At 46.2% G+C, this 25,216-nt stretch overlaps 1 protein-coding gene across 5 annotated transcripts in view; it reads left to right on the forward strand.

The window, feature by feature from the left end:
* Window positions 1–279: 279 nt before the first annotated feature.
* Window positions 280–25,216, forward strand: part of LOC120909273 (zinc finger protein 567-like) — a 91,907-nt gene continuing 66,970 nt past the window's right edge. Inside the window, exons 1-6 of one of the 5 annotated variants that reach the window (XM_040321005.1) lie at window positions 280–547; window positions 700–814; window positions 6,807–6,962; window positions 17,343–17,495; window positions 17,578–17,701; window positions 23,760–23,878. In XM_040321005.1, coding sequence (XP_040176939.1) covers window positions 6,831–6,962; window positions 17,343–17,495; window positions 17,578–17,701; window positions 23,760–23,878 — 528 coding nt within the window. In that variant the 5' untranslated portion in view covers window positions 280–547; window positions 700–814; window positions 6,807–6,830. The remainder of the gene's footprint in view (window positions 548–699; window positions 815–6,806; window positions 6,963–17,342; window positions 17,496–17,577; window positions 17,702–23,759; window positions 23,879–25,216) is intronic. The other 4 variants (XM_040321006.1, XM_040321009.1, XM_040321007.1 and 1 more) reach the window with 4 other exon arrangements.

Here is a 25,216-nt window from a genome sequence, read left to right on the forward strand (position 1 = left end):
CAATTTACAGCGCACACTGGCTTTGGTAGTATAATGATTGTTAATGTGGAATGTATGTTCCTTGCTAAATACCATTATTTTTATGAAGTTGTCATGAGTAAAGTTCCGCTCTCAGGAGTCTATATATGTAAGATGCAGTAAATAACCAATTGTCAGCATGCTTCATTAGTAAATCATTGTGCAAATATATTTGGAAACTGATTGGCTGTTATGGACCTCCCATTGCCCCCTTTCTCCCGCTGGCCCCTCTCTCAGGTGACAACTGGCCCCATTTCCTTTCCAGTTGTTAGCGCCCGTCAAAGTTGTCGGTGAAGGTCTGTAATGCGCATGCGCGGACGGGGCTCCGCCGCTCACATGGTATTAACTCCATCTGTCTCTGAAGCAGCTCGTGCGGCTCCTCCGGTCAGTCTCCCCGCCATATATACATTGCCCGCCCGGTAAGTAGAGGTACATTTCAGCATCTTCTGCAGCTCTGCACCGAGGGACAGACGGGTTTATTTGTAGAAGGAGTTTGGGAGAAGGCGGCCGCCATTTTCTTGTAGCCCTTGTGAGTAACTTTGTACTCCTATTTCTAGTGGTTAACATGGTGTGCTGATAAATCTATGGATGTAATACCTCTAATCATAGGATGCAGTGCATTCCTCTTTCATTTGTCTTTAGTCATACTTTATTTATTTTTTTCTTCTTCTTTTTTCACAGTTACATGCAGACCACATGGGGATTTACCTTTTTGTTGCTCTCCAGACCGTTTCTGGGGTCAGAGGTTATACTGGGATAAACCCCTCCTCAATTCCTCCCATGTGATCAGTATCAGGTGAGTTCATTGGGGGGGTCACATGTCTTCCTCAGGGGGTCAAAATTGTCGCCATTTTTTTGTTGTTGTTTATAGCGCAAAAAATAAAAACTGCAGAGGTGATCAAATACCACCAGAAAAAAAGCTCTATTTGTGGGAAAAAAAGGACGTCAGTTTTGTCTGGGTGCAACGTCACACAACCGCGCAGTTGTCAGTTAAAGCGACGCAGTGCCGAATTGCAAAAAGTGCTCTGGTCAGGAAGGGGGTAAAATCTTCAGAGGCTGAAGTTAACCACTTAAGCCCCAGACCTTTAGGCAGCTAAATGCCCAGGCCAGGTTTTGCGATTCGGCACCGAGTCGCTTTAACAGACAATTGCGCGGTCGTGCGACGTGGCTCCCAAACAAAATTGGCGTCCTTTTTTCCCCACAAATAGAGCCTTCTTTTGGTGGTATTTGATCACCTCTGTGGTTTTTATTTTTTGCGCTATAAACAAAAATAGAGCAACAATTTTGAAAAAAATTCAATATTTTTTACTTTTTGCTGTAATAAATATCCCCCAAAAACATATATAACATTTTTTTTCCCCTCAGTTTAGGCCGATACGTATTCTTCTACCTATTTTTGGTAAAAAAAAATCGCAATAAGCGTTTATCGATTGGTTTGCGTTTACAAAATAGGGGATAGTTTTATTGCATTTTTATTAATTTTTTTTTTTTACTACTAATGGCGGCGATCAGCGATTTTTTTCGTGACTGCGACATTATGGCGGACACTTCGGACAATTTTGACACATTTTTGGGACCATTGTCATTTTCACAGCAAAAAATGCATTTAAATTGCATTGTTTATTGTGAAAATGACAGTTGCAGTTTGGGAGTTAACCACAGGGGGCGCTGTAGGAGTTAGTGTTCACCTAGTGTGTGTTTACAACTGTAGGGGGGTGTGGCTGTAGGACTGATGTCATCGATTGTGTCTCCCCTATAAAAGGGATCACTCGATCGATGCAGCGCCATAGTGAAGCACGGGGAAGCCACATACATACAACTCTCCCCGTTCTTCAGCTCCGGGGAGCGATCGCGACGGAGCGGCTATAAACGAATAGCCGCGCCGTCGTCCCGGATCGCTCCCCGAGGGAACCCGACCGCCGCATGTAGCGGGGGGGGGTCCCGATCGGACCCCCGACCCGCGGAAAGGCAAGGACGTACATGTACGCCCATTTGCCTGTACGTGCCATTCTGTGGATGTACATTTACATGCGGCGGCCGGGAAGTGGTTAAAGCGGAACTAGGCCTCGTTCACACAGGATATTATGCTATTTCTCCTGGCAGCAGCATTTTGACGCCTCCAAATGTGTGTAATACGTTTAGGCGCATCGAGCGTTTGGTTGTTTCTGCCCAGGCCGTTTGCTGGCACTTCCTGGTTTACACGATGATCAGCTGTGATTGGTCTATAAAAAAAATCTGCATTTTTGTGCTAGAAAATGATTGTACCTGGAACCCCCAGTTGTAGTTTAAAGTTGCACTAGAATTATTGCTCTTGCTATAATGTTCGTGGGGATACCTCGCATGTGTGGTGCGAACCCCAATTTACATATGCATGCTGGTATGCGTTCGCCTTTCATTTATTTTTTTACATGGTCTTTTTCTTTTTTTTGGGCTATCTCAAGGGATGAACAGCATCCTTTATGATAGCTGGAGCAGTGACAGGTCCTCTTTATTGAATGATCTGGGGTCAATTAGACCCCAGATCTCCCCTCTGCCCTTTCTGCTTTTACAAACCAGTGAAAGCTTGTTTACATCCTGGCAAAAACAGAAGTGACAAAATACTTGTCGCTTCCAGCTTCTTATACTATAGAGCTGATCGGGGATTTTCTGGTCCTCGATCACCTTTATGGTAATCCGGTAGAACTGCTGGCTTCATTACCAGGCTCTCCTGTCCCACTGGGGAGCCTGGGAATGAAGCCAGCAGTTCTACCGGATTACCATAAAGGTGATCGAGGACCAGAAAAAGGTGGTGGGAATGAGGGGGACCCTCTTCCGCTGCCTGTAAACGTGGTCCAGCGGCTAATTAGCAGAGAACAGACACCCAAGGTATCACGTGAAACCGTTCTAATTTTTATTACGGCGTGTTGAAGTGTTTACACGTGCGCTTATGTAGGCATGCCACGTGCCCGCATAAAAATTGCCTGTTAATCACTTAAGGACCACCTCCTGCACATTTACGTCGGCAGAATGGCACGGCTGGGCACAAGCACGTACATGTACGTCCTCTTTAAAGAGGAGTTCCACCCAAATTTGGAACTTCCTCTTAACCCACTCCTCTCCCCCTTACATGCCACATTTGGCATGTAATTTTTTTGGGAGGGGAGTGGGGGCTTCAGCACGAGTGGGACTTCCTGTCCCACTTCCTCCTTCCTGTAGGCGACTAAGCTTAATCGCCTTCAGGAAGTGGCTGCTGTAGGCGATCGCCTAGGACACGTCACAGGTCCTAGGCGATCTCCTGGCCAATTACACGGCGTGGCGCCGGGCCGCGCCGCTCGCGCATGCGCAGTGCCGCGCCGCTCGCGCATGCGCAGTGGGTGCCCGGCCGTGAAGCCGAAAGCTGTCACGGCCGGGTGCCCACACTGAAGATGAAGACGCCGGGGAGGGGGGGAGAGGAGCGGAGCCCCGGCCGGCGCGTCGCTGGAGCGCTGGAGCAGGTAAGTGCCTGTTTATTAAAAGCCAGCAGCTACACTTTTTGTTGCTGCTGACTTTTAATAAACATACAAATGGCTGGAACTCCCCTTTAAGTGCCCAGCCGTGGGTCACAGGCGCGCTCCCGCGACCCGGTCCAAAGCTCCGTGACCGCGGGACTCGCGGACCCGATCGGCGCTGGAGTCCCGCGATCGGTCCCCGGAGCTGAAGAACGGGGAGAGCTGTGTGTAAACACAGCTTCCCTGTTCTTCACTGTCGCTGTCATTGATCGTGTGTTCCCTAATATAGGGAAACACGATCAATGACATCACACGTCCAGCCCCGCCCCCCCTACAGTTAGAAACACAGATGAGGTCACACTTAACCACTTGAGCGCCCCCTAGTGGTTAACTCCCAAACTGCAATTGTCATTTTCACAGTAAACAATGCATTTTTAATGATTTTTTGTCTGTGAAAATGGCAATGGTCCCAAAAATGTGTCAAAATTGTCCGATGTGTCCGCTATAATGTCTAAGTCACGAAAAAAATCGCTATTAGTAGTAAAAAAAAATTGTTTTTATAAAAATGCAATAAAACTATCTAAAACTATTTTGTAAACGCTATAAATTTAGCGCAAAGCAATCGATAAACGCCTATTGCGATTTTTTTTTTTTTTTTTTTTTTACCAAAAATAGGTAGAAGAATACGTATAGGCCTAAACTGAGGAAAAAAAATGTTTTTTATATATTTTTGGGGGATATTTATTATAGCAAAAAGTAAAAAATATTGCATTTTTTTCAAAATTGTCGCTCTATTTTTGTTTATAGCGCAAAAAATAAAAACCGCAGAGGTGATCAAATACCACCAAAAGAAAGCTCTATTTGTGGGAAAAAAAGGACGCCAGTTTTGTTTGGGAGCCACTTTGCACGACCGCGCAATTGTCAGTTAAAGCGACGCAGTGCCGAATCGCAAAAACTGGCCAGCTCCTTTTTACCTGCCTAAAGGTCCGGGTCTTAAGTGGTTAAAGGGGAACTTACCCACTGGCTTGGTAGTTCGGTTGAGAGTACAAACAACTGTGACCGTTCTAATTCATTGCATGCCTTGATTTTTTGGGGAAACAGTTACCTTATATACTCGAGTATAAGCCGACCCGAATACAAGCCGAGGCACCTACTTTTACTACAAAAAAAACAAGGAATACTTATTAAAACGAGTATAAGCCTAGGGTGTCCATCTGCATGCCTCACTGTGCCCATGACTAGACGTTTAACATGGGAGTCTATGGAAGGAGTGCCCGGCTTTGAAAAATCGGTGCTTCCCAGCCGTAGGTCCCCCAGACAACAAGCTTTATACGCTTGTAGAAGAGAAATGGGGCTACATGTGTGCCATGTTTCGGGTCCAGGGGACCTACGACCGTCCGGTACCGGGTCCCCGAAATCACCAGAGAAATGACCGTTTAACATGGGAGTCTATGGAAGGGGTGCCCAGATTTTAAAAAAACGGTGCTCCCCGGCCGTAGGACCCCCGGACAACAAACTTTGCACACTTGTAGTGGAAGAGTGGGGCTACATGTGTGTCAGGGGACCTACGTCCGGCCGGTACCGGGTCCCTAAAATTCGGGAGATCAGGCACAAAAAGGTAACTCGAGTATAACCCGAGGGGGGCATTTTTAGGCTTATACTCGAGTATATACGGTAAATCAAAGGGTTCAGTTTCGATGTAAAACTGTTTTAGGAAGTAAACATCTCAATTAGGCAACGAATTGCCAAGGCCAGTGTGTGTGTTATCAGAGTTCTAGGAATGTAGTTGGCAGTGCAGATCAGTGTAAAGTATAAAAGGCCTTACAGTGCTAAATATGTATTGGGGCGGGCATCAAAAGACTTTTACCGTCACAGCTGTTTCCATTAACCCGTGCAGTGCTGGAAGTTCACAGCTGACAGGAGGATCCAATATCAGGGAAGAGGCGTTCTACAATAAGCAGCAGGACGTAGGACACCCTTTACTGGAGGCAAGTTATGTCCCTTATGTCCCCGGTGTAGTATACCAAAAAAATTCATCGCTAAACCAGCTTTAACCAATCGAAGACCAGTATGTTAAACCTCCTTCCTGTCCAGGCCATTTTTCAGCACTGTGAAACTTTGACTGACAGTAAGGCTTCGTTTACACATGGTGTACTGTATATATATCTATGTGATGGCCGTGTTTACCTGCATGGGGATACACAGGTGTTCTGTGCAGGCCATCAATTGGGGCGAAGCAACTGCATATGACATCCGTGTGGGCACACTTTCCCGCACACAGACAATGTGACTTTGGGGACACACACCCAAACTTTTCTCATGCCAGTAAGAAGAAAAGTTTGCCAGTAAAAAATATGGCTGTGACGCTCGGCTCGGAACTATGCATGCGCAGCTTAGCCTCGGAGCCGGCCAAGACCATCAAAATGCCTGTTAAAATGTGTTTGGGCAGTGCCAGTGGGGCGCGGGTATAATATATTTATATTTCCTCAGATTAGGCCGATACGTATTCTTCTACATATTTTTGGTAAAAAAAAAATCGCAACAAGCGTTTATTGATCGGTTTGTGCAAAAGTTATATCGTCTACAAAATAGGGGATAGTTTTATGGCTTTTTTGTTCATTTTTTTTTTTACTAGTAATGGCGGCGATCTGCGATTTTTATCGTAACTGTGACATTATGGCGGACACATCGGACACTTTTAGCACTATTTTAGGACCGTTCACATTTACACAGCGATCGGTTACTATAAAAATGCACTGATTACTGTGTAAATGTGACTGGCAGTGAAGGGGTTAACCTGTAGGGGCAGCTGAAGGGGTTGAGTGTCACCTAGGGATGTGTTCTAACTGTGTGGGGGCGGAGCTACGTGTGACATGACACTGATCACCGCTCCAGATCACAGGGAGCCTGTGATCAGTGTCCTGTCACTAGGCAGAACGGGGAAATGCATGTTTACATCAGCATTTCCTCGTTCTTCCTCTCCGTGAGACGAACACGGGACTCTTGGCGGACATTGAGTCAAACTCACGGAGCTCGCTGCGCGCGCAACCCTAGGCCTAAAGGCGACGTGTGTGTGTGTGTGTGTGTGTATATATATAATATATATATATACACACACGTCGATTTGCCCAGCCGTGCCATTCTGCCAACGTATATAGTCGTGCAGCGGTCGGCCAGGGTTTAACCCCCCTATGTGAATGGGTAAGGATTGCATAATACCCCAGGTTACTCTTTTACATAAAATATCTTGAATGTAAATAACCACAACTGTTACTTCTTTCATCCATACAACACTGATCAAACACATTTTTAATTTTTCAGAATTGCTCTCCTGATTGCTAAACAATGGAGAGCATCTCACAAACTACAGTCTTCTTGCACCAGAGTCAACGCAACAGGATAACTGAGGATAAGAACAACCTGACTAAAAGGCTGCTGCATCTGGCCATTCAACTCCTTTGTCTTCAGACTGAAGAGGTGAGTGTGCAGGGCTCGGGGATTTCAATTACAATTTTTTTTTTTTTTAGGACAAACCCATGCATCAAACTTGCTTTAACCACTTCAGCCCCAGAGGATTTGGCTGCCCAATGATCGGGACATTTTTAGCGATACGGCACTGCATTGCTTTAACTGACAATTGTGCGATCGTGCGATGTTGTACCCAAACAAAATTGTCATCCTTTTTTTTTTTTTTACAAATGGAGCTTTCTTTTGGTGGTATTTGATCACCTCTGCGGTATTACATTTTTTACGCTATAAACAAAAAAAAAGAGCGTCAATTTTGAAAAAAAACACTGGCCCAGATTCTCAAAGGACTTACGACGGCGCAGCGCCATGTACGCCGTCGTAAGTCCTAATCTGGTCCGTCGTATCTATGCGACTAATTCTTAGAATCAGTTACGCATAGATATCCATCAGATCCGACAAGCGTAAGTCTCTTACGCCGTCGGATCGTAACTGCAATTTTTTTTTCCCCGCTAGGTGGTGCTTCCGTCGATTTCCGCGTCGAGTATGCAAATTAGCTAGATACGCGAATTCCCAAACGTACGCGCAGCCGACGCAGTAAAGTTACGACGTTTACGTTAGGCCTTTCCCGGCGTAAAGTTGCCCCTGCTATATGAGGCGCAGCCAATGTTAAGCATTGCCATCGTTCCCGCATCGAAATTTTAAAAAGTTACGTCGTTTGCGTAAGTCGTCCGTGAATGGGGCTGGACGTCATTTACGTTCAGGTCGAAACCAATGACGTCTTTGCAACGTCATTTGGAGCAATGCACACTGGGATATTTTAGAGACGGCGCATGCGCCGTTCGTTCGGCGCAGGGACGCGCTTCATTTAAATCATACACGCCCCCTACCCGCCGAATTTGAATTCCGCCAGGTGATTTACGCTACGCCGCCGCAACTTTACAGGCAAGTGCTTTGTGAATAAAGCACTTGCCTGAAAAACTTGCGGCGGCGTAACGTAAATGACATACAGTGGGCGTATCTCTGCGGCAGCGTAACGTATCAGAATCTGGGCCACTATCTTTTACTTTTTGCTATAGTAAATATCCCAATTAAAAAAAAAATAATAATAATTTTTCTTCTACATATTTGTGGTAAAAAAAAAATCGCAATAAGTGTATATTGATTGGTTTTCGCAAAAGTTACTGCAAACGGGACTTCTTATGGCTTTCTGCTTGCTACTCTTATATAAAGGCCAGGATTGTGAAGTGCATGACTAATGCCGCGTACACAACACCGTTTTTCCACACCGATCATTAAAACGGCCTTGCCTACACACGATCGTGAAAAAAAAAATGCTTTAGCAAAGCTCGGTGAGGTACAACACGTACGACGGCACTATAAAGGGGAAGTTCCATTCGGATGGCGCCACCCTTGGGGCTGCTTTTGCTGATTTCGTGTTAGTAAAAGACGATTCGCGATTTTCTGTCTGTTTCTGCGTGATGAATGTGCTTACTGAATGTTGCTTCTGAGCAACGTCGTTAAAGCCCACACACGACCATTTTTTACAACCTTAAAAACTACAACGTTCTAAACGTAGTGAAAAAATAGAGCATGTTCAAAATTTTTAATGCCCATTTTTTAGATCGTGAAAAATGCTCTAGAGCCCACACACAATTGTTTTTTATGACATGAAAAAAAATTTAGAACCCGAAAAACGGTCGTGTGTATGTGGCATGATAGTTGTCCTGTGGACAGATTCTCCCACCTGAGCTGTGGATCTCTGCAGTTCCTCCAGAATTACCATGGGCCTCTTGGCTGCTTCTCTAATTAATGCTCTTCTTGCCCGGCCTGTCGGTTTAGGTGGATGGCCATGTCTTGGTAGGTTTGCAGTTGTACCATACTTATTTCATTTTTGGATGATGGATTGAACAGTGCTCCGTGAGATGCTCAAATCGTGGGATATTTTTTTTTTTATAACCTAACCCTGCTTTAACCACTTAAGACCCGGACCAAAATGCAGGTAAAGGACCCGGCCAGTTTTTGCGATTCCGCACTGCGTTGCTTTAACTGACAATTGCGCGGTCGTGCGACGTGGTTCCCAAACAAAATTGGCGTCATTTCTTTCCCACAAATAGAGCTTTCTTTTGGTGGTATTTGATTACCTCTGCGGTTTTTATTTTTTGCGCTATAAACAAAAATAGAGCGGCAATTTTGAAAAAAATGCAATATTTCTCGAGTCGTCTTCCAGGACGGCACCTTGAGAGTAGACTGGCTCCACCTGACAGGAAACACAATCAAAAAGAGGTTTAAAAACCCCGCCCCTCCCCGTGCACCTCAGTTCATGATTGTGTTTCCCCCAGCGAAACGTTTTTTTGTTTTTCCAAAAAGACCTAAGGCCTGGGGCTGGTGGTCCCCCTCCTGGAAGGTGAGCCATGGGTCCTGGGAGGCCTTGAGCTCAGTGAGGCTATTGCCTGTCCGGAGGGTCTCCCTGTATTGAGGGGGGGGGGAGCGGAAGGAAAAACCATGTTTGGAAACCCCCCCCGGCTAGGTGTATCTGGGATAGTGGCTACCTCAGAACACCTAGGTGGCTGGAATCCCTCTCTCCCGAGCGTCTTCCTACCTGCTGGGCCGGGTAAAGATGCATCTCCGGGCTGTGGACTCGGCTGCTGTTCTCCCAGGCTCGTTTCTCGGTGGAGCCAGCATTCGACGCTGCATCGATGGCGGCGCATGGTGATGACGTACTTCCGGTTCCGGTCTTCACCAAAATGGCGGCCGCCATCGGCGTTAGCTCACACGCTCGGAGCGCAGCAGGGGAGAGAGTGGCGCCCGATTCGATAGTGCCATGGAGCGTGAGGACCGCCCGGCACTAACCGCTGCTGCAGAGGAAGCCACCAAGGGTGAGTCTACCTCCAGAAACTTCATTGGGGCACTTGGACTGGGTCCTTATTCCCCACACACCCCCCTTCCCTTCCCCCTACTCCCTTTGTATTAAAGCCTTGTCTTTTACTTTCAGGGGAAGAGGTTACTGCCCAGGGGGAGGCTTCTAGTGTTTCTGCTAAACATACATCTAAAGCTAAAAGATGTGGGAATTGTAGCATTAAGCTAGCCACTGACTATTCCAAGCTTTTGTGTGCTAAGTGCATTCAAAAACTTACAGGGAAGGAAACTTCGCTAATAATGAAAGAATTCCTGACGGTTCAGTCAGAGATGCTTTCCACATTAAAAGAGTTTAAGGAAGCCTTAAAACCCAAAGGACCTGATCCCCTAGCAGCTGGACCCTCCTCACAGGAAAGCTTATCCACCTCGGCTCCAAAATTGTTGAGGGCTAGGGACGTTCTTCTGTCAGACTCTGAGGATTCAGAGGCTCAGGAAGAAGGTCTCATTGATAGCCAGACAGATGAGGAGGATGAAGATGCTAGATCAGGCAAATTCATTTTTTCAGCAGATGACATGGGTGGTTTACTGGCAGCTATCTATACCTCTGAGGGGATTCAGCAGCCGACCGAACTAGTGTCAGCACAGGATAAGATGTACCAGGGTTTAGCTAAACCCCAGCCAAAGGTTATCCCAGTTCACCAATCTCTTCAGGACTTAGTTCTAAAAGAGTGGGCAGAACCTGAAAAGAAGTTACTTAGGTACAAAACCTGGAAAAGGCGCTGTCCCTTTAAGGAGGAACTAGAAAACAAATTTTTCAAAGTCCCTAAACTAGACGCTTCCCTAGCTCAACTGTCTAGACAGTCTGACCTCTCCTTTGAGGATGCTGGGAATTTAAAAGATTCACTAGACAGACGGGCAGAGACCTCCCTTCGCAGGGCCTGGGAGGCTAATGCGGCAGCCCTTGGGCCCGCCCTGGCCTCATCCTGCATTGCCAGGAATACGGATACCTGGCTATCCAGGATGTTAGAACATATCCCACAGACTTCAAAGTTTAAGGATATCCGAGATTCCCTTAGAGTCATAGGTAGCGCTGTCGCCTATCTAGCAGACGCATCAATTGAGTCCGCTCGAGCCTCTGCTAAAACAGGCGCTCTTATTAACGCCTCAAGAAGGGCACTATGGCTCAAAACATGGGAAGGAGATTTGGCCTCCAAATCCCGTCTCTGTGCCCTACCCTTTGAGGGATCCTTCCTCTTTGGGACAGGTTTAGACCAGGCTCTAACTAGGGCCTCAGAAAAGGGTAAACGGTTCCCTCCCAAACCTAAACAAAATAGGAGGAGATTTTTTCGAGGCCCCCAGAATAAAAATCGACCTTCAGACCGAAGAGCGGCCTTTAATAGGAAGTGGATCACAGGGAAGGATAAACCAAAAGGGGGAATCCTTTTCCCTGATCCTAAACCCGCTGGAAAAGACTCCAAGTGACTCGAGAGTCGGGGGAAGGCTCTCCCGATTTCTTTCAGCTTGGGAAAGCATAACGCAGAGTCCTCATATTTTGCAGATAGTGAAGGAAGGCTACAGATTGGAATTCCGCCATCTTCCCCCACCAATTTTCCTCCTCACTCATTTACCCCAAAATCCCCTCAAAGCGGCAAGCCTTCTAGGGAATGTGTCAGACCTAGCACAACAGGGGGTCATAGTCACAGTTCCGGTAGACCAACAGGGTCAGGGGGTGTACTCTCACATCTTCGTAGTACCAAAACCCTCGGGAAAATTCCGTCTAATCATCAACTTAAAACCCCTGAATACTTATCTCCTCTACAAGAGGTTCCGCATGGAAAACATTTACAGTCTCAAGGGACTTCTTTTAGAAGGGGTATTTATGATAACCATAGACCTGAAGGACGCCTACCTCCATGTCCCCATTTACCAGGACCATCAAAGATTCCTGAGATTCGCCATTGTTTCCCCTCAGGGGATCCAACACTGGCAATTCACCGCTCTCCCCTTTGGGCTTGCCTCCAGCCCAAGAGTTTTCACAAAGGTGCTAGCAGAGGTGGTCGCCTTTTTACATCTGAAAGGCATCTCCCTTGTCCCCTACCTCGACGATCTGCTGCTGTTCAATCCCAGTCGGGCACTTCTTCTCACGGACCTGACCACCGTCCTGACTACACTGGAATCCTTAGGATGGATTATAAACAGAGAAAAATCTTCTCTCCTCCCAGAACAGAGAAAGATCTATCTGGGATTCTTAATAGATTCCTTAGAGAAAAAGCTTCTCCTACCAGTAGACAAGGTCCAGAGACTCATCTCAGTGGTCAGGTCTGTCAGGGGAACAGCAGATATTTCACTCAGGGAGATCATGAGGTTGTTGGGACTTATGACCTCATGCATCCCAGCAGTTCCGTGGGCTCAGCTCCACTACAGGCCACTACAGGCCTTCCTCCTCTCCTCCTGGGACGGGAAGGAAACATCCCTAGACTCCAGGGTCTCCATTCCAGAGTCGGTAAAGAACACTCTAAAGTGGTGGCTCATTCCTCGGAACTTGGAAAGAGGCCTTCAGTGGAACCAGTCAAATCCCCTCAGGATAACTACGGATGCCAGTTCCTGGGGATGGGGAGCCCACGTGGCGGGCCTACAGGCCCAGGGTTCCTGGGATCGACACCAAAGGGAGTCGTCTTCCAACTTCCGAGAATTATTAGCGGTCGGAAGAGCCTTGGAAGCGTTCGAGGAGAGAATCCTGAACCAGGAAATACAAATTCTCTCCGACAACGCGACCACGGTGGCGTTCCTGAACCATCAGGGAGGCACCAGGTCCCGTTCGCTCCTAAGGTTGTCCCTAGAAATTCTAGGCTGGGCAGAACAGAGGGTCCACTCCCTGTCAGCAGTCCACATCAGGGGAGTCCTAAACCTAGACGCGGACTTTCTAAGCCGCCAACCCATTCTCCAGGGAGAGTGGGAACTAAGTCAGGAGGTCTTCGATTGGGTATGTCATCATTTCGGCATCCCAGAAATAGACCTCTTTGCTCACAGGAGGAACAAGAAGATAGAAAGGTTCTTCTCCCTCTCCCGGGATCAGGGATCGGAAGGGGTGGACGCGTTGGCCCAGGCCTGGACATTTTACCTAGCCTATGCCTTCCCTCCTCTGATTCTGATCCCGAGGGTATTGCAAAAACTGAGTCGTTCACAAGGGAAGCTGATCCTGATCGCTCCCTGGTGGCCCAAAAGATCTTGGTTTCCAATGTTAGAACAGTGGTCGGTCCTTCCTCCCCTCCCTCTCCCGGTCCGGGTGGACCTTCTGCGGCAGGGGCCGATCTTTCATCCAGAGCCAGGCTTTTTCAGTCTGACGGCCTGGTACTTGAGAGGTGGAACCTGCAGCGGAAGGGTTGCTCAGAGAAGGTAATAGATACCCTCTTAGCGAGTCGTAAGGAAGTTACCAGGAAGATCTATGCCAAGACCTGGGGGGTGTTTTCACGCTGGTGCGCAGCAAGACAAGCCCCACTACCCGAAATATCGGTTATCTTGGAGTTCCTTCAGGAAGGGGTAGATCTAGGTCTAGCTACGAGAACCCTAAGAGTACAGGTTGCCGCCCTGTCCTACTTTTTAGACAAGAGGCTGGCTCTGGATCCTCTTATTAAGAGGTTCCTGACGGCCAGGGATAGGTTATCACCTATACAGATATCCAGAGTTCCCCCTTGGGACCTCTCCCTGGTGTTAGATCAGCTATCCAAACCTCCGTTTGAACCGATAGACAGCATCCCGGTTAGGCTGTTGGTATTTAAATTCTCCTTTCTTTTGGCCATCACCACGGCCAAAAGAATAGGAGACATGCAAGCGCTCTCAATCAAAGAGCCTTATTTTCGTTTATTTGAAGACAGGGTAGTCCTAAGTCAGGATCCCCTGTACCTACCTAAGGTGGCAACGAAGTTCCATAGGTCACAAGAAATTATACTTCCTTCTTTTTGCGCAAACCCACAGAATGAAAGAGAACGAACCTTTCATTGTTTGGATGTAAGACGCTGTTTGTTAATTTATTTAGAAAGGGTGAGCGAGTTCAGACGCTCATCACACTTGCTAATCAACTTTTCAGGACAGAAAAAGGGTTGCCAAGCATCTAGAGCCTCCATATCTAGATGGATAAGACAGGCAATTTCAGCAGCATACAGTAAGGCTGGCAAAACAGTACCTAAAGTCAAGGCACATTCCACGAGATCTATAGCAACCTCCTGGGCAGAGAGAGCAGGAGTTTCAGTGGAACAAATCTGTAGATCAGCAACGTGGTCAAGCCAGAATACCTTTCTAAAACACTACCGAGTGGAACTCCTGTCACCCCAAGACTTAACGTTTGGCAGAAGAGTCCTGCAGGCAGTGGTCCCGCCCTAAGGTAGGCCTGAGGGTTACTTGCTTATCTCTCAAGGTGCCGTCCTGGAAGACGACTCGAGAAAATACCAGTTACTCACCGGTAGCTGTTTTTCTATGAGTCTTACAGGACGGCAGGCCTATTTCCCACCCTGAGGAATTTATATGGTTTGTATTTTTATATACTGGTTCCCGTGCTCTTATGGTGGTTACTTTATCACGAACTGAGGTGCACGGGGAGGGGCGGGGTTTTTAAACCTCTTTTTGATTGTGTTTCCTGTCAGGTGGAGCCAGTCTACTCTCAAGGTGCCGTCCTGTAAGACTCATAGAAAAACAGCTACCGGTGAGTAACTGGTATTTTTTTCCATTTTGCTATAATAAATATCCCCCAAAAATATTTAAAAACACTTTTTTTTTTCCTCAGTTTAGACCGATATGTATTCTTCTACCTATTTTTGGTAAAAAAAAATTGCAATAAGCGTTTATCGATTGGTTTGCGCAAAATTTATAGTGTTTACAAAATGGGGGATAGTTTTATTGCATTTTTATTAAAACATTTTTTTTTACTACTAATGGCGGCGATCAGCGATTTTTTTTTTTCGTGACCGCGACATTATGGCGGACCCATCAGACAATTTTGACACATTTTTGGGACAATTGTCATTTTCACAGCAAAAAATGCATTTACTGTGAAAATGACAATTGCAGTTTGGGAGTTAACCACTAGGGGGCGCTGAAGGGGTTAAGTGTGACCTCATATGTTTTTCTAACTGTAGGGGGGTGAAGTTGGACGTGTGACATCATTGATCGTGTTTCCCTATATCAGGGAACACACAATCAATGACAGCGCCACAGTGAAGAACGGGGAAGCTGTGTTTACACACAGCTCGCCAGAAAGTACCAGATCGCTCGTCTGCAAGTCGTTCAGAACACAGCCGCCAGACTTGTGACTGGGAAAAAAACATGGGAATCAATCTCACCTTCGCTGAGAACCCTTCACTGGTTGCCAGTAAAGAACAGGATTGCCTTTAAAGCACTCTGTCTGACACATAAGTGCATCCATGGGAAGGCTCCGCAATATCTATGCGAAAAGATAAAAGCTCACAACGCCAATCGCGTCTTGCGATCCACCGACCAAAATCTGCTCCAAATACCCAAAGCCAGATACAAGTCCAAGGGAGAAAGAAGGTTTGCGGTACAAGGTCCTAAACTATGGAACGCTTTACCAACCAGCATTCGGTTGGAGGAAAACCACCTAGCCTTCAGAAGACAGATCAAAACTCTGCTTTTTTGATGCTCTAGAAAGAAAGCAACAACTAGCGCCCAGAGGCGATTCAGTTCGCATGCGCCGCGCTATTTACATTTTTCATTCATTCATTCATTCAGCTCTCCTCGTTCTTCAGCTCCGGGGACCGATCGCGGGACTCCATCTGCGATCGGGTCCTGTGGCCGCGGAGCTTCGAACCGGGTCGTGGGCGCGCGCCCACGGCTGGGCACTTAAAGAGGACGTACAGGTAATGGGCTTGTGCCCAGCCCTGCCATTCTGCCGACGTATATGTGCAGGAGGCGGTCCTTAAGTGGTTAAACTTCTCCACAACTTTATCCCTGACCTGTCTGGTGCGTTCCTTCGCCTTCATGATGCTGTTTGTTCACTAAGGTTCTCTAAAAATCATCCTAAATTTGCAATAGCCAAACTAAATATTGCAGAAAGTTATGAGTAATAAGAGAAAGAAAACACTTATTTTTTTTTTTTTTTAGGATGGTGGAAAGATTCCTCCACTTGAAGTTGAGTGGAGACCCTGAGAGATGCAGTATAAAGAGAACTATGTGTAGACTTAGAAACTGCTAGGTAACATGGTAGACACTTTTTTCCCCCTTAACCACTTGAGACCCGCGCTATTGACAAAAGACGTCAACAGCGCGGTTCTCAGGTGCCAAGTGGACGTCTTTGGACGTCATTTGAAAGCATTACTTGCTTTTTTGGGACCATTCACATTTATACAGCGATCAGTGCTATAAAAATGCACCAATTACTGTATAAATGTGACTGGCAGGGAAGGGGTTAACACTAGGGGGTGAGGAAGGGGTTAAATGTGTAGCCTGGGTGTGTTCTAACTGTCTCTATGTACAAGGGACACAGATCGGTCTCCTCTCCTCTAACAGCACCTGGAGCTCTGTGTTTACACACAGAGCTCCACGCATCTGCTGTTACTGGCTGTGTCACCGCCGATCGCGTGTACCCGGCGGACAGTGGCGCGCGGCGGGTAACCACTGTGCCGCCGCATCGCTGGGGAGCCGATGCGTGTACCTGGCGGCCGCGATGTCCGCCGGGTACACGCGATCGGCGGTGACACAGCCAGTAACAGCAGATGCGTGGAGCTCTGTGTGTAAACACAGAGCTCCAGGTGCTGTTAGAGGAGAGGAGACCGATCTGTGTCCCTTGTACATAGAGACACAGTTAGAACACACCCAGGCTACACATTTAACCCCTTCCTCACCCCCTAGTGTTAACCCCTTCCCTGCCAGTCACATTTATACAGTAATTGGTGCATTTTTATAGCACTGATCGCTGTATAAATGTGAATGGTCCCAAAATTGTGTCAAAAGTGTCCGATACGTCCGTCGCAATATCGCAGTCCCAATAAAAATCGCAGATCGCCGCCATTACTAGTAAAAAAAAAAATAATGAAAAAAAATCATAATTCTGTTCCCCATTTTGTAGGCGCTATAACTTTTGCGCAAACCAGTCGCTTATTGTGATTTTTTTTTTTTTTTACAAAAATACGTCAAAATACTTATCGGCCCTAACTGAGAAAAAAAATAGTTTTTTTTAAAAAAATTGGGATATTTATTATAGCAACAAGTAAAAAAAATATATATTTTTTTTAAATTGTCGCTATTTTTTTGTTTATAGCGCAACAAATAAAAACAGCAGAGGTGATCAAATACCACCAAAATAAAGCTCTATTTGTGGGGAAAAAAGGATGTCAATTTTGTTTGGGAGCCACGTCGCATGACCGCGCAAATGTCAGTTAAAGCGACGCAGTGCCAGAAGCTGAAATTTCGCCTGGGAACGAAGGGGGTTTATGTGCCCAGTAAGCAAGTGGTTAAACCGTGATCATTATTTTAAAAATGATAAATATGTAGATATGTTGCATCTGTGTTTTCTTAAACCAGCGTTATGTCATATTGAAAAAGTTTGGCCCTCTCAACAACCGCGTCAGTCGTTCCCGGAGTTCCATCATGGAGTGTCCACCTCCCTCCCTGATACCAGAGAACAAGAAGATTCTAGAAGCCACCAACAAGATCATTGAGCTGCTGACTGGAGAGGTAAGTGGTGTTGGGAACTCTGGGGCATTATATAGTAACAGAAGGGATGTGTCCGTGTGGTGATGGTATCTTTGTGTGTCAGGTTCCTATAAGGTATCAAGATCTCACAGTCTATTTCTCCATGGAGGAGTGGGAGTATATTGAAGAACACGAGGATCTGTTCACGGATGTCCTTCTGGAGAATCAGCAGCTGTTTGGATTAATTGGTATATTAAAGAGAAATCATAATTGTGTTTTAATGGATATGATTAAGTTATGGGTGCAATATTGTAATCTCATTTACCAAATGGCTTCTAATTGTTATTAGGGGATATAGTAGTCTGTTTACTTTACCTTCATTTGTAGTACCTTTCCTTCATTTGTAGTACCTTTCCTGACTTTTGTGTTTTCAATAACCTTCAGTACATGGAAGGTTTAAGGCCTAGTACACACCACAATCTTTTTTTTCATTAACCCAGCGGGTTGAACAAAAAAAAACTGTCGCCAAACTAACAATCCCCTGCTGTGCTATTGTGTTCTGACAGGGGGACGTAACCCTGTTACACCACTTTTACCTACAGGTAAGCCTATAACAAGTAGGGATGCATCGATATATCGGCGGCCGATACGTATCGACCGAAAATAGCTGTTTTGGGGAAATGCCGAAACAACTTAAAAATTGCTGATAATGACTACTGGTGCAACGCGGGATTGCAGAGCGGTAAAACACACACTGGGGCAGATTCAGATAGAGATATGCGACGGTGTATCTCTGAGTTCCGTCGGTCGTATCTATGCGCCTGATTCATAGAATCAGGTTCCACATAGATATTCCTAAGATCCGACAGGTGTAAGTGACTTACACCGTCGGATCTTAGGCTGCAATTCCAGGCCGGCCGCTAGGTGGCGTTTCGTTTTTTTTTTACGCGACGAATATGCAAATGAGGATTTCCGCCGATTCAGAAACGAACGACCGCCTGGCGCATTTTTTTAAACGTGCGTTCGGCTTTTTCCGGCGTATAGTTACCCCTGCTATGTGAGGGGTATTATATGTTAAGTATGGCTGTCGTTCCCGCGCCTAGTTTTGAATTTTTTACGTCGTCTTGCGTAAGTCATTCGCGAATACGGATGGACGTAATTTACGTTCACGTCGAAACCAATGACGTCCTAGCGACGTCATTTAGGGCAATGCACGCTGGGAAATTTTACAGACGGCGCGGGGACGCGCCTGGTTTAAATGTTACACGCCCTCTAGCGGCGGAATTTGAATTCCGCCGGGGGATTTACGATACGCCGCCGCAACTTTAGAGGCAAGTGCTTTCTTAATAAAGCACTTGCCTCAAAAACTTGCGGAGGCGTAACGTAAATCAGATAGGTTACGCGGATCTGGCCCACTGAAATTTTCTCCGCTCTGCTCGCACACAGCCCCGCCTGCTCCTAACCACGTTGTGATAGACAGAATGCGGGTCTAATGCTGAGATGTGTTCTGTCTATCACAGCGTGGGGTTAGGACTAGGCGGGGCTGTGTGCGAGCAGCGTGGAGACAGTTTCAACATACGGGGGGTCAGTTGCTTTCTATTCTAGTAGAACATGTGTGCACTGTGCAGCCATCCGTCCTTCCCCCCCACACCTCCCTCGGCTGGCTCTATCTTCGGCACTCTGTCCCCCCTCCTCCCCCCGGCTGCCTAGTCTGGCTCCTGTCCCTGCCGCCAATGCACTCCTGTTTTTGGAGGTGACAGGGTTAATAAAGAGAACCTGTCACCTCCAATTGCTATCACACAGGGAATTATTTTCTCCTGCGTGATAGCAATAAAGTTAAGTGTAAAAAAAATAACAAATAATAATTAAATTAATAAAATAAGTAATTAAAAGGTAAAGAATAAGAAAAATAATATTTAAAATAAGAAAATTATACAAAAATAAAAAAAGGAAACGACAAGCTACAAACAAAAAAGTGATAAATTAAAAAAAGAAACAAGAGGCGGCAATTGGGGGACATCGATAGGATGCTCCATACATTTTTGCAATCCGACTGTACTGTTTTAACATACAATTTTATAAAAAAAAAAAAAAGAAAAGTCATTTTCGGTTTCGGCCTGACATTTTTTTATTTGGGTTTCGGTTATGAAATTTACATTTCAGTGCACCTCTAATAACAAGGCTTACCTGTAGGTACCTTGAATGTCTCCTAAACGTGCACAGTTTGGGAGATTTTCGGTATATGCGCTGCTGTCGATGTCATCGGTGCATGCGCTCTGAAGAAACGGGCTGATGGTGCAGTTCCTTCAGGAGTCGTGCGGTTACCAGCAGCTCGCACACGTGGGAGTGACGTTATTGCGGCTGTGACCAATCACAGTGCTGGAGCCGTGTACACGGAAGTAACTCCGGTGGAAGATGTCCGCGCTGTATTCGGGAAGGGGGGGGTGTGATGTGACGCCGATCCAGGGCATCGTTCTGAGGTAGGTATTTAATAATGAGCTAGTATGCAAGGTTTATTTATTTTTTTTCCTCAAGGTTTACAACCTCCTTCATTCAAAATCCAAATGTGATATCCCAAATAAATGATGAATACAAAAGTGCAAAAAACAAAACCATTAACGAGTAAGGCCCCGTACACACGACCGGTTTTCTCGGCAGAATTCAGCATGAAACTCGATGGGAGACGTATTCTGCCGAGAAAACCGGTTGTGTGTACACTTTTCGCCGAAAAACCGTCGGGAAACTCGTTGAGCCAAAAAGAGAGCATGTTCTCTATTTCCTCGTTGGGCAATGGGAACATTTGGCTCGACAAGTTTTTTGACAGCCGAACAAGGAACTCGACGGGGAAAACTATGTGTTTCGCCCCTCGAGTTTCTCGGTCGTGTATGTAGGGGGCCTAAAAGTCCAAATAATGATGTGGTGAAAGCAATCCAGAATAAAAAAGTGTCCACCATGTGTAGAAAGCTTCTTTTATTGCTTAAAGTGACACTAAGGCCCAGATTCACGTAGGAGATACGACGGCGTATCTCCAGATACGCCGTCGTATCTCTGAGTCTGAGGCGTCGTATCTTGGCGCCCGATTCAAAGAATCAGATACGCCAGAATTTGTATAAGATACGACCAGCGTAAGTCTCCTATGCCGTCGTATCTTATCTGCATATTTACACTGCCCGCTAGAAATATGTAAATCAGCTAGATACGCCTATTCACGAACGTACGCCCGGCCGTCGCAGTACAGATACGCCGTTTACGTAAGGCTTTTTCCAGCGTAAAGTTACCCCTGCTCTATGAGGCGTAGATGAGGCGTACCAATGTTAGGTATGGACGTCGGAACAGCGTAACATTTTTCGCGTTTTACGTTGTTTGCGGAAGTCGTTCGCGAATAGGGCTGGGCGTCATTTACGTTCACGTCGAAAGCATTGGCTTTTTGCGGGTTAATTTGGAGCATGCGCACTGGGATGCTTTCACAGACGGCGCATGCGCCGTTCGTAAAAAGCGTCATTTACGTAACACACGCCCACATCTTCCACATTTGAATTAGGCGGGCTTACGCCGGCCTATTTACGTTACGCCGCCGCAACTTTGCTTTGTGAATACTGCACTTGCCTTTCAAAGTTGCGGAGGCGTAACGTAAATAGGATACGTTATGCCCGCACAAAGATGCGCTCTCCTACGTGAATCTGGGCCATAATGTTTTTTTTTTTAAATAACAAACATTTCATACTTAGCTCCACTGTGCAGTTCATTTTGCACAGAGTGGCCCCGATCGTCCTTTTCTGGGGTCCCACGGTGGCTCTCGCGGCTCCTCCCTGCAAGAGCTACCCCCCTTAGATGCTCTATCCCAAGGGGGTTAGCTTGCGGGCGCACTCCCGTGTCATACAGTCGGCATCCATAGCCGCCGACTGTATGACTCGGCCCCGGCAGGCGCGTCATTGGATTTTATTGGCAGCAGTGCAAGCCAATGGCTTATTTTTTAAACAAAATAAAAAAAAACATGACTTTAGTATTACTTTTTTCAGGAGGCATCTATTGACACACCCCCCCCCCCCCCCTTTAAAGACTTAAAGATGACCTGTCTTGCCCTATTCCTATTATAAGGGATATTTACGTTCCTGGTAAAAGTATTAAAAGTGATAAAAACATTTTTAAAAGGAAAGTGTAAAAAAATACGTAAAACAAAAATTTAAAGTGCCCCGTCCCCGCATGCTCGCACGCGGAAGCGACCCATACATTCGTCACGCACACACATGTAATTGCCTATGGAGATTTTTAAGTATCAAAGTTTGGCACCATTCTTTTACTCGACGTAACATAATTTTTCACATTATACAAAAAAATTTGGCTAACTTTAGTGTTTTGTTATTTTAATTCATGAAAATTTTTACCCCCCCAAATACTGTGTTTGAAAAATTGCTGCGCAAATACTGTTTGACAAAAAGTTGCAACAACCACCGTTTTATTTCTAATGCCACGTACACACGGTTGTTTTTTGTGATGAAAAAAAACTACATTTTTAAAAACGTCATTTAAAATGACCGTGTGTGGGGAAAACGTTGTTTTATGTCTTCTGAAAAACTGCCAAAAAAAAATTGAGCATGCTTTAATTTTTTATGTCATAAAAAATCACTGTGTGTAGCTAAAACGACATTTAAAACAACGTTTTTAAACCCGCGCATGCTCAGAAGCAAGTTATGAAGCGAGCTTGAATGGAACAGAGTGCCGCCGTACGTGCTGAACGTAACCGCGCTTTGCTAGAGCATTTTGAAAAAACAATGGTGTGTAGGAAACGTTGTTTTTTAAAATGAAGTTTGAAAAACTTTGTTTTTTTTTTCATGAGAAAAAATTACGTTTTTTTTCATCACAAAAAACGACCGCGTGTACGTGGCATTAGGGTCTTTGCTAAAAAAATATATATATATACCGTATTTATCGGCGTATATCGCGCACTATTTTCCCCTTAAAATAAGGGGAAAATCGTGGGTGCGCGATATACGCCGATAGCCGTTTCCCGCTCTCTGTTTGAAATCCTGCGCCGACATATACCGAGTGCAGTACACTCGGGTACATTCGGCCAGGTTCGGCTTCACTCGTGCTCACGCATAAACGTCACAGAGCGTGAGCGCGAGCTAAGCCGAGCCTTGCCGAATGTACCCGAGTGTACTGCACTCGGTATATGTCGGCGGAGGCGTTCGAACTGAGCGCGGGAAGCGGGGACTCGATGTGAGGCACACGCTGGAGAAGCCGGGAGGACACCATCGAGGCCGCAGACGGACACCGGACGATGGACGCTGGGAAGACACCAAAACTGTAAGTAATAAAATCATATAACTTTTTTTTTACAGGAATTTCGGGGGCAACATTAGGGGTGCGCGGTATACGCGGGAGTGCGTTATACCGCGATAAATACGGTATATATAATGTTTGGGGTTTCTGAGTAATTATCTTGCAAAAATATGATTTTTACATGTAGGAGAGGGGGGGCAGAATTGGCCTGGTATGGAAACGGTTAAACTGATACAGCTGTGTATAATAAAAAATTGTCAGGCAATAAAAAAAGAAAAAAGGGAATTGGGAGTTGCCAACATTTCCTCCTAAACACCCGCAAACCACCTTTCATCGTCGGAATGCTTTTTGGGGGACAAAATACTGTCGCAAATACTTTCTGGTATTTAACGTGTTGTATTAGGCCCCGTACACACGACCGAACATGTCTGCTGAAACAGGTCCGCGGACCAGTTTCAGCAGACATGTTCGGTCGTCTGTACAGCCGAGTGGACAGGATTCCAGGGTACATTTGCCCGCCGGGCCTTTTTCGAGCGGGCAAATGTTTCTAAACTTGTTTAGAAACATGCCCGCTGGAATCCTGTCCGTCGGACATGTTCGGTCGTCTGTACAGACTTACCGTACATGTCCGAGCGGCTGCCATCCCTCGCATGCGTCGAATGACTTTGACGCATGCGTGGAAGAATTAAACTGCCAGGGCCGCGCACGTCGCCGCGTCATCTTCGCGGCGACGGCGCGGCCTCGTCGCTGCGTATGGTGTACGCGTGGATTTCTGTATGATGTTGTGTACAGCCATCATACAGAAATCTCCGGGCGGACATGTACGCTGAAAACGGTCCGGCGGACCGTTTTCATCGTACATGTTTGCCCGTCTGTACGAGGCCTAACTTGTAAACGTCAGACTTTGTACAATCTCTCATACTTGCTCCGTCCTTAAAAATCAATCGTACAACTCCCTGAAAAGCTGCGGTACTTAGGCTTGATCATGTATGCATTCTCTTTATTTTCTGTTATTTATATCAGGCTGCTTCAAGAGAAAAAGACGCTCTGAGACAACAAGTGGATCAGGAAAGTCGGGAAACTGCAGAGCGGAGGCTGTGTTGAATGTCACTAAAGAGTTAATCGACCTGCTGACTGGAGAGGTGAGAGGGATTCTGGGAGTGTCACATGTCATCACTGTTATCTCTATGAATAGGACCCAGACCTGACTGGACAGGTGAGGAGAGTTCTGGGAATGTCATACAGGTGAAACTCGAAAAATTAGAATATCGTGCAAAAGTTCATTTATTTCACTAATGCAACCTAAAAGGTGAAACTAATATATGAGAGAGACTCATTACATGCAAAGCACGATAGTTCAAGCCGTGATTTGTCATAATTGTGATGATTATGGCTTACAGCTCATGAAAACCCCAAATCCACAATCTCAGAAAATGTAAATATTACATGCAATCAATAAAACAAGGATTGTACATAGAACAATATCGGACCTCTGAAAAGTATAAGCATTCATATGTACTCAGTACTTGGTTTGGGCGCCTTTTGCAGCAATTACTGCCTCAATGCAGCGTGGCATAGAACTTATCAGCCTGTGGCACTGCTGAGGTGTAATAGAAGACCAGGATGCTTCAATAGCGGCCTTCAGCTCTTCTGCATTGTTCGGTATCATGTCTGAATGACTTGTATAGCGCTACTCATGCGAACTGAATCGCCTCTGGGCGCTTTTTCCAGCCAGTGTCTGCTTGGCTGGTGCGGTCATTTTACCCCGTAGGATCGTGACACACAGTCATACATATATATACTGGGCCAATTTGGACAAGATACAATTTGCCTACCAGCATGTCTTTGGAGTGTGGGAGGAAACCGGAGTACCCGGAGGAAACCCACGCAGGCACAGGGAGAACATGCAAACTCCAGGCAGATGGTGTCGTGGTTGGGATTCGAACCAGCGACCCTTTTGCTGCTAGGCGAAAGTGCTACTCACTACACCACTGTGCTGTCTCTTATCTTTTTTTTGGCAATGCCCCATAGATTCTCTATGGGGTTCAGGTCAGGCGAGTTTGCCGGCCAATCGGTCATTGAACCAGGTTTTGGTGCCTTTGGCAGTGTGGGCAGGTGCCAAGTCCTGCTAGAAAATGAAGTCAGCATCCCCATAGAGCTTGTCTGCGGAAGGAAGCATGGAGTGCTCCAAAATCTCCTGGTAGACGGCTGTGTTGACCCCGGACTTAATGAAGCACAGTGGACCAACACCAGCAGATGACACGGCTCCCCAAATCAACACAGACTGTGGAAACCTCACACTGGACTTCAAGCATCTTGCTGTGTGTCTGTGCCTCTCCATTCTTCCTCCATACTCTGGGTCCTTGGTTTCCAAATGAGATGCACAATTTTCTCTCATCAGAAAAGAGGACTTTGGACCACTGAGCAACAGACCAGGTGTGTTTTTCTTTAGCCCAGGTAAGACTCTTCTGACGTTGTTT

The sequence above is a fragment of the Rana temporaria genome, chromosome 8 (genome assembly GCF_905171775.1).
Source record: "Rana temporaria chromosome 8, aRanTem1.1, whole genome shotgun sequence".
NCBI classification, from domain to species: domain Eukaryota; kingdom Metazoa; phylum Chordata; class Amphibia; order Anura; family Ranidae; genus Rana; species Rana temporaria.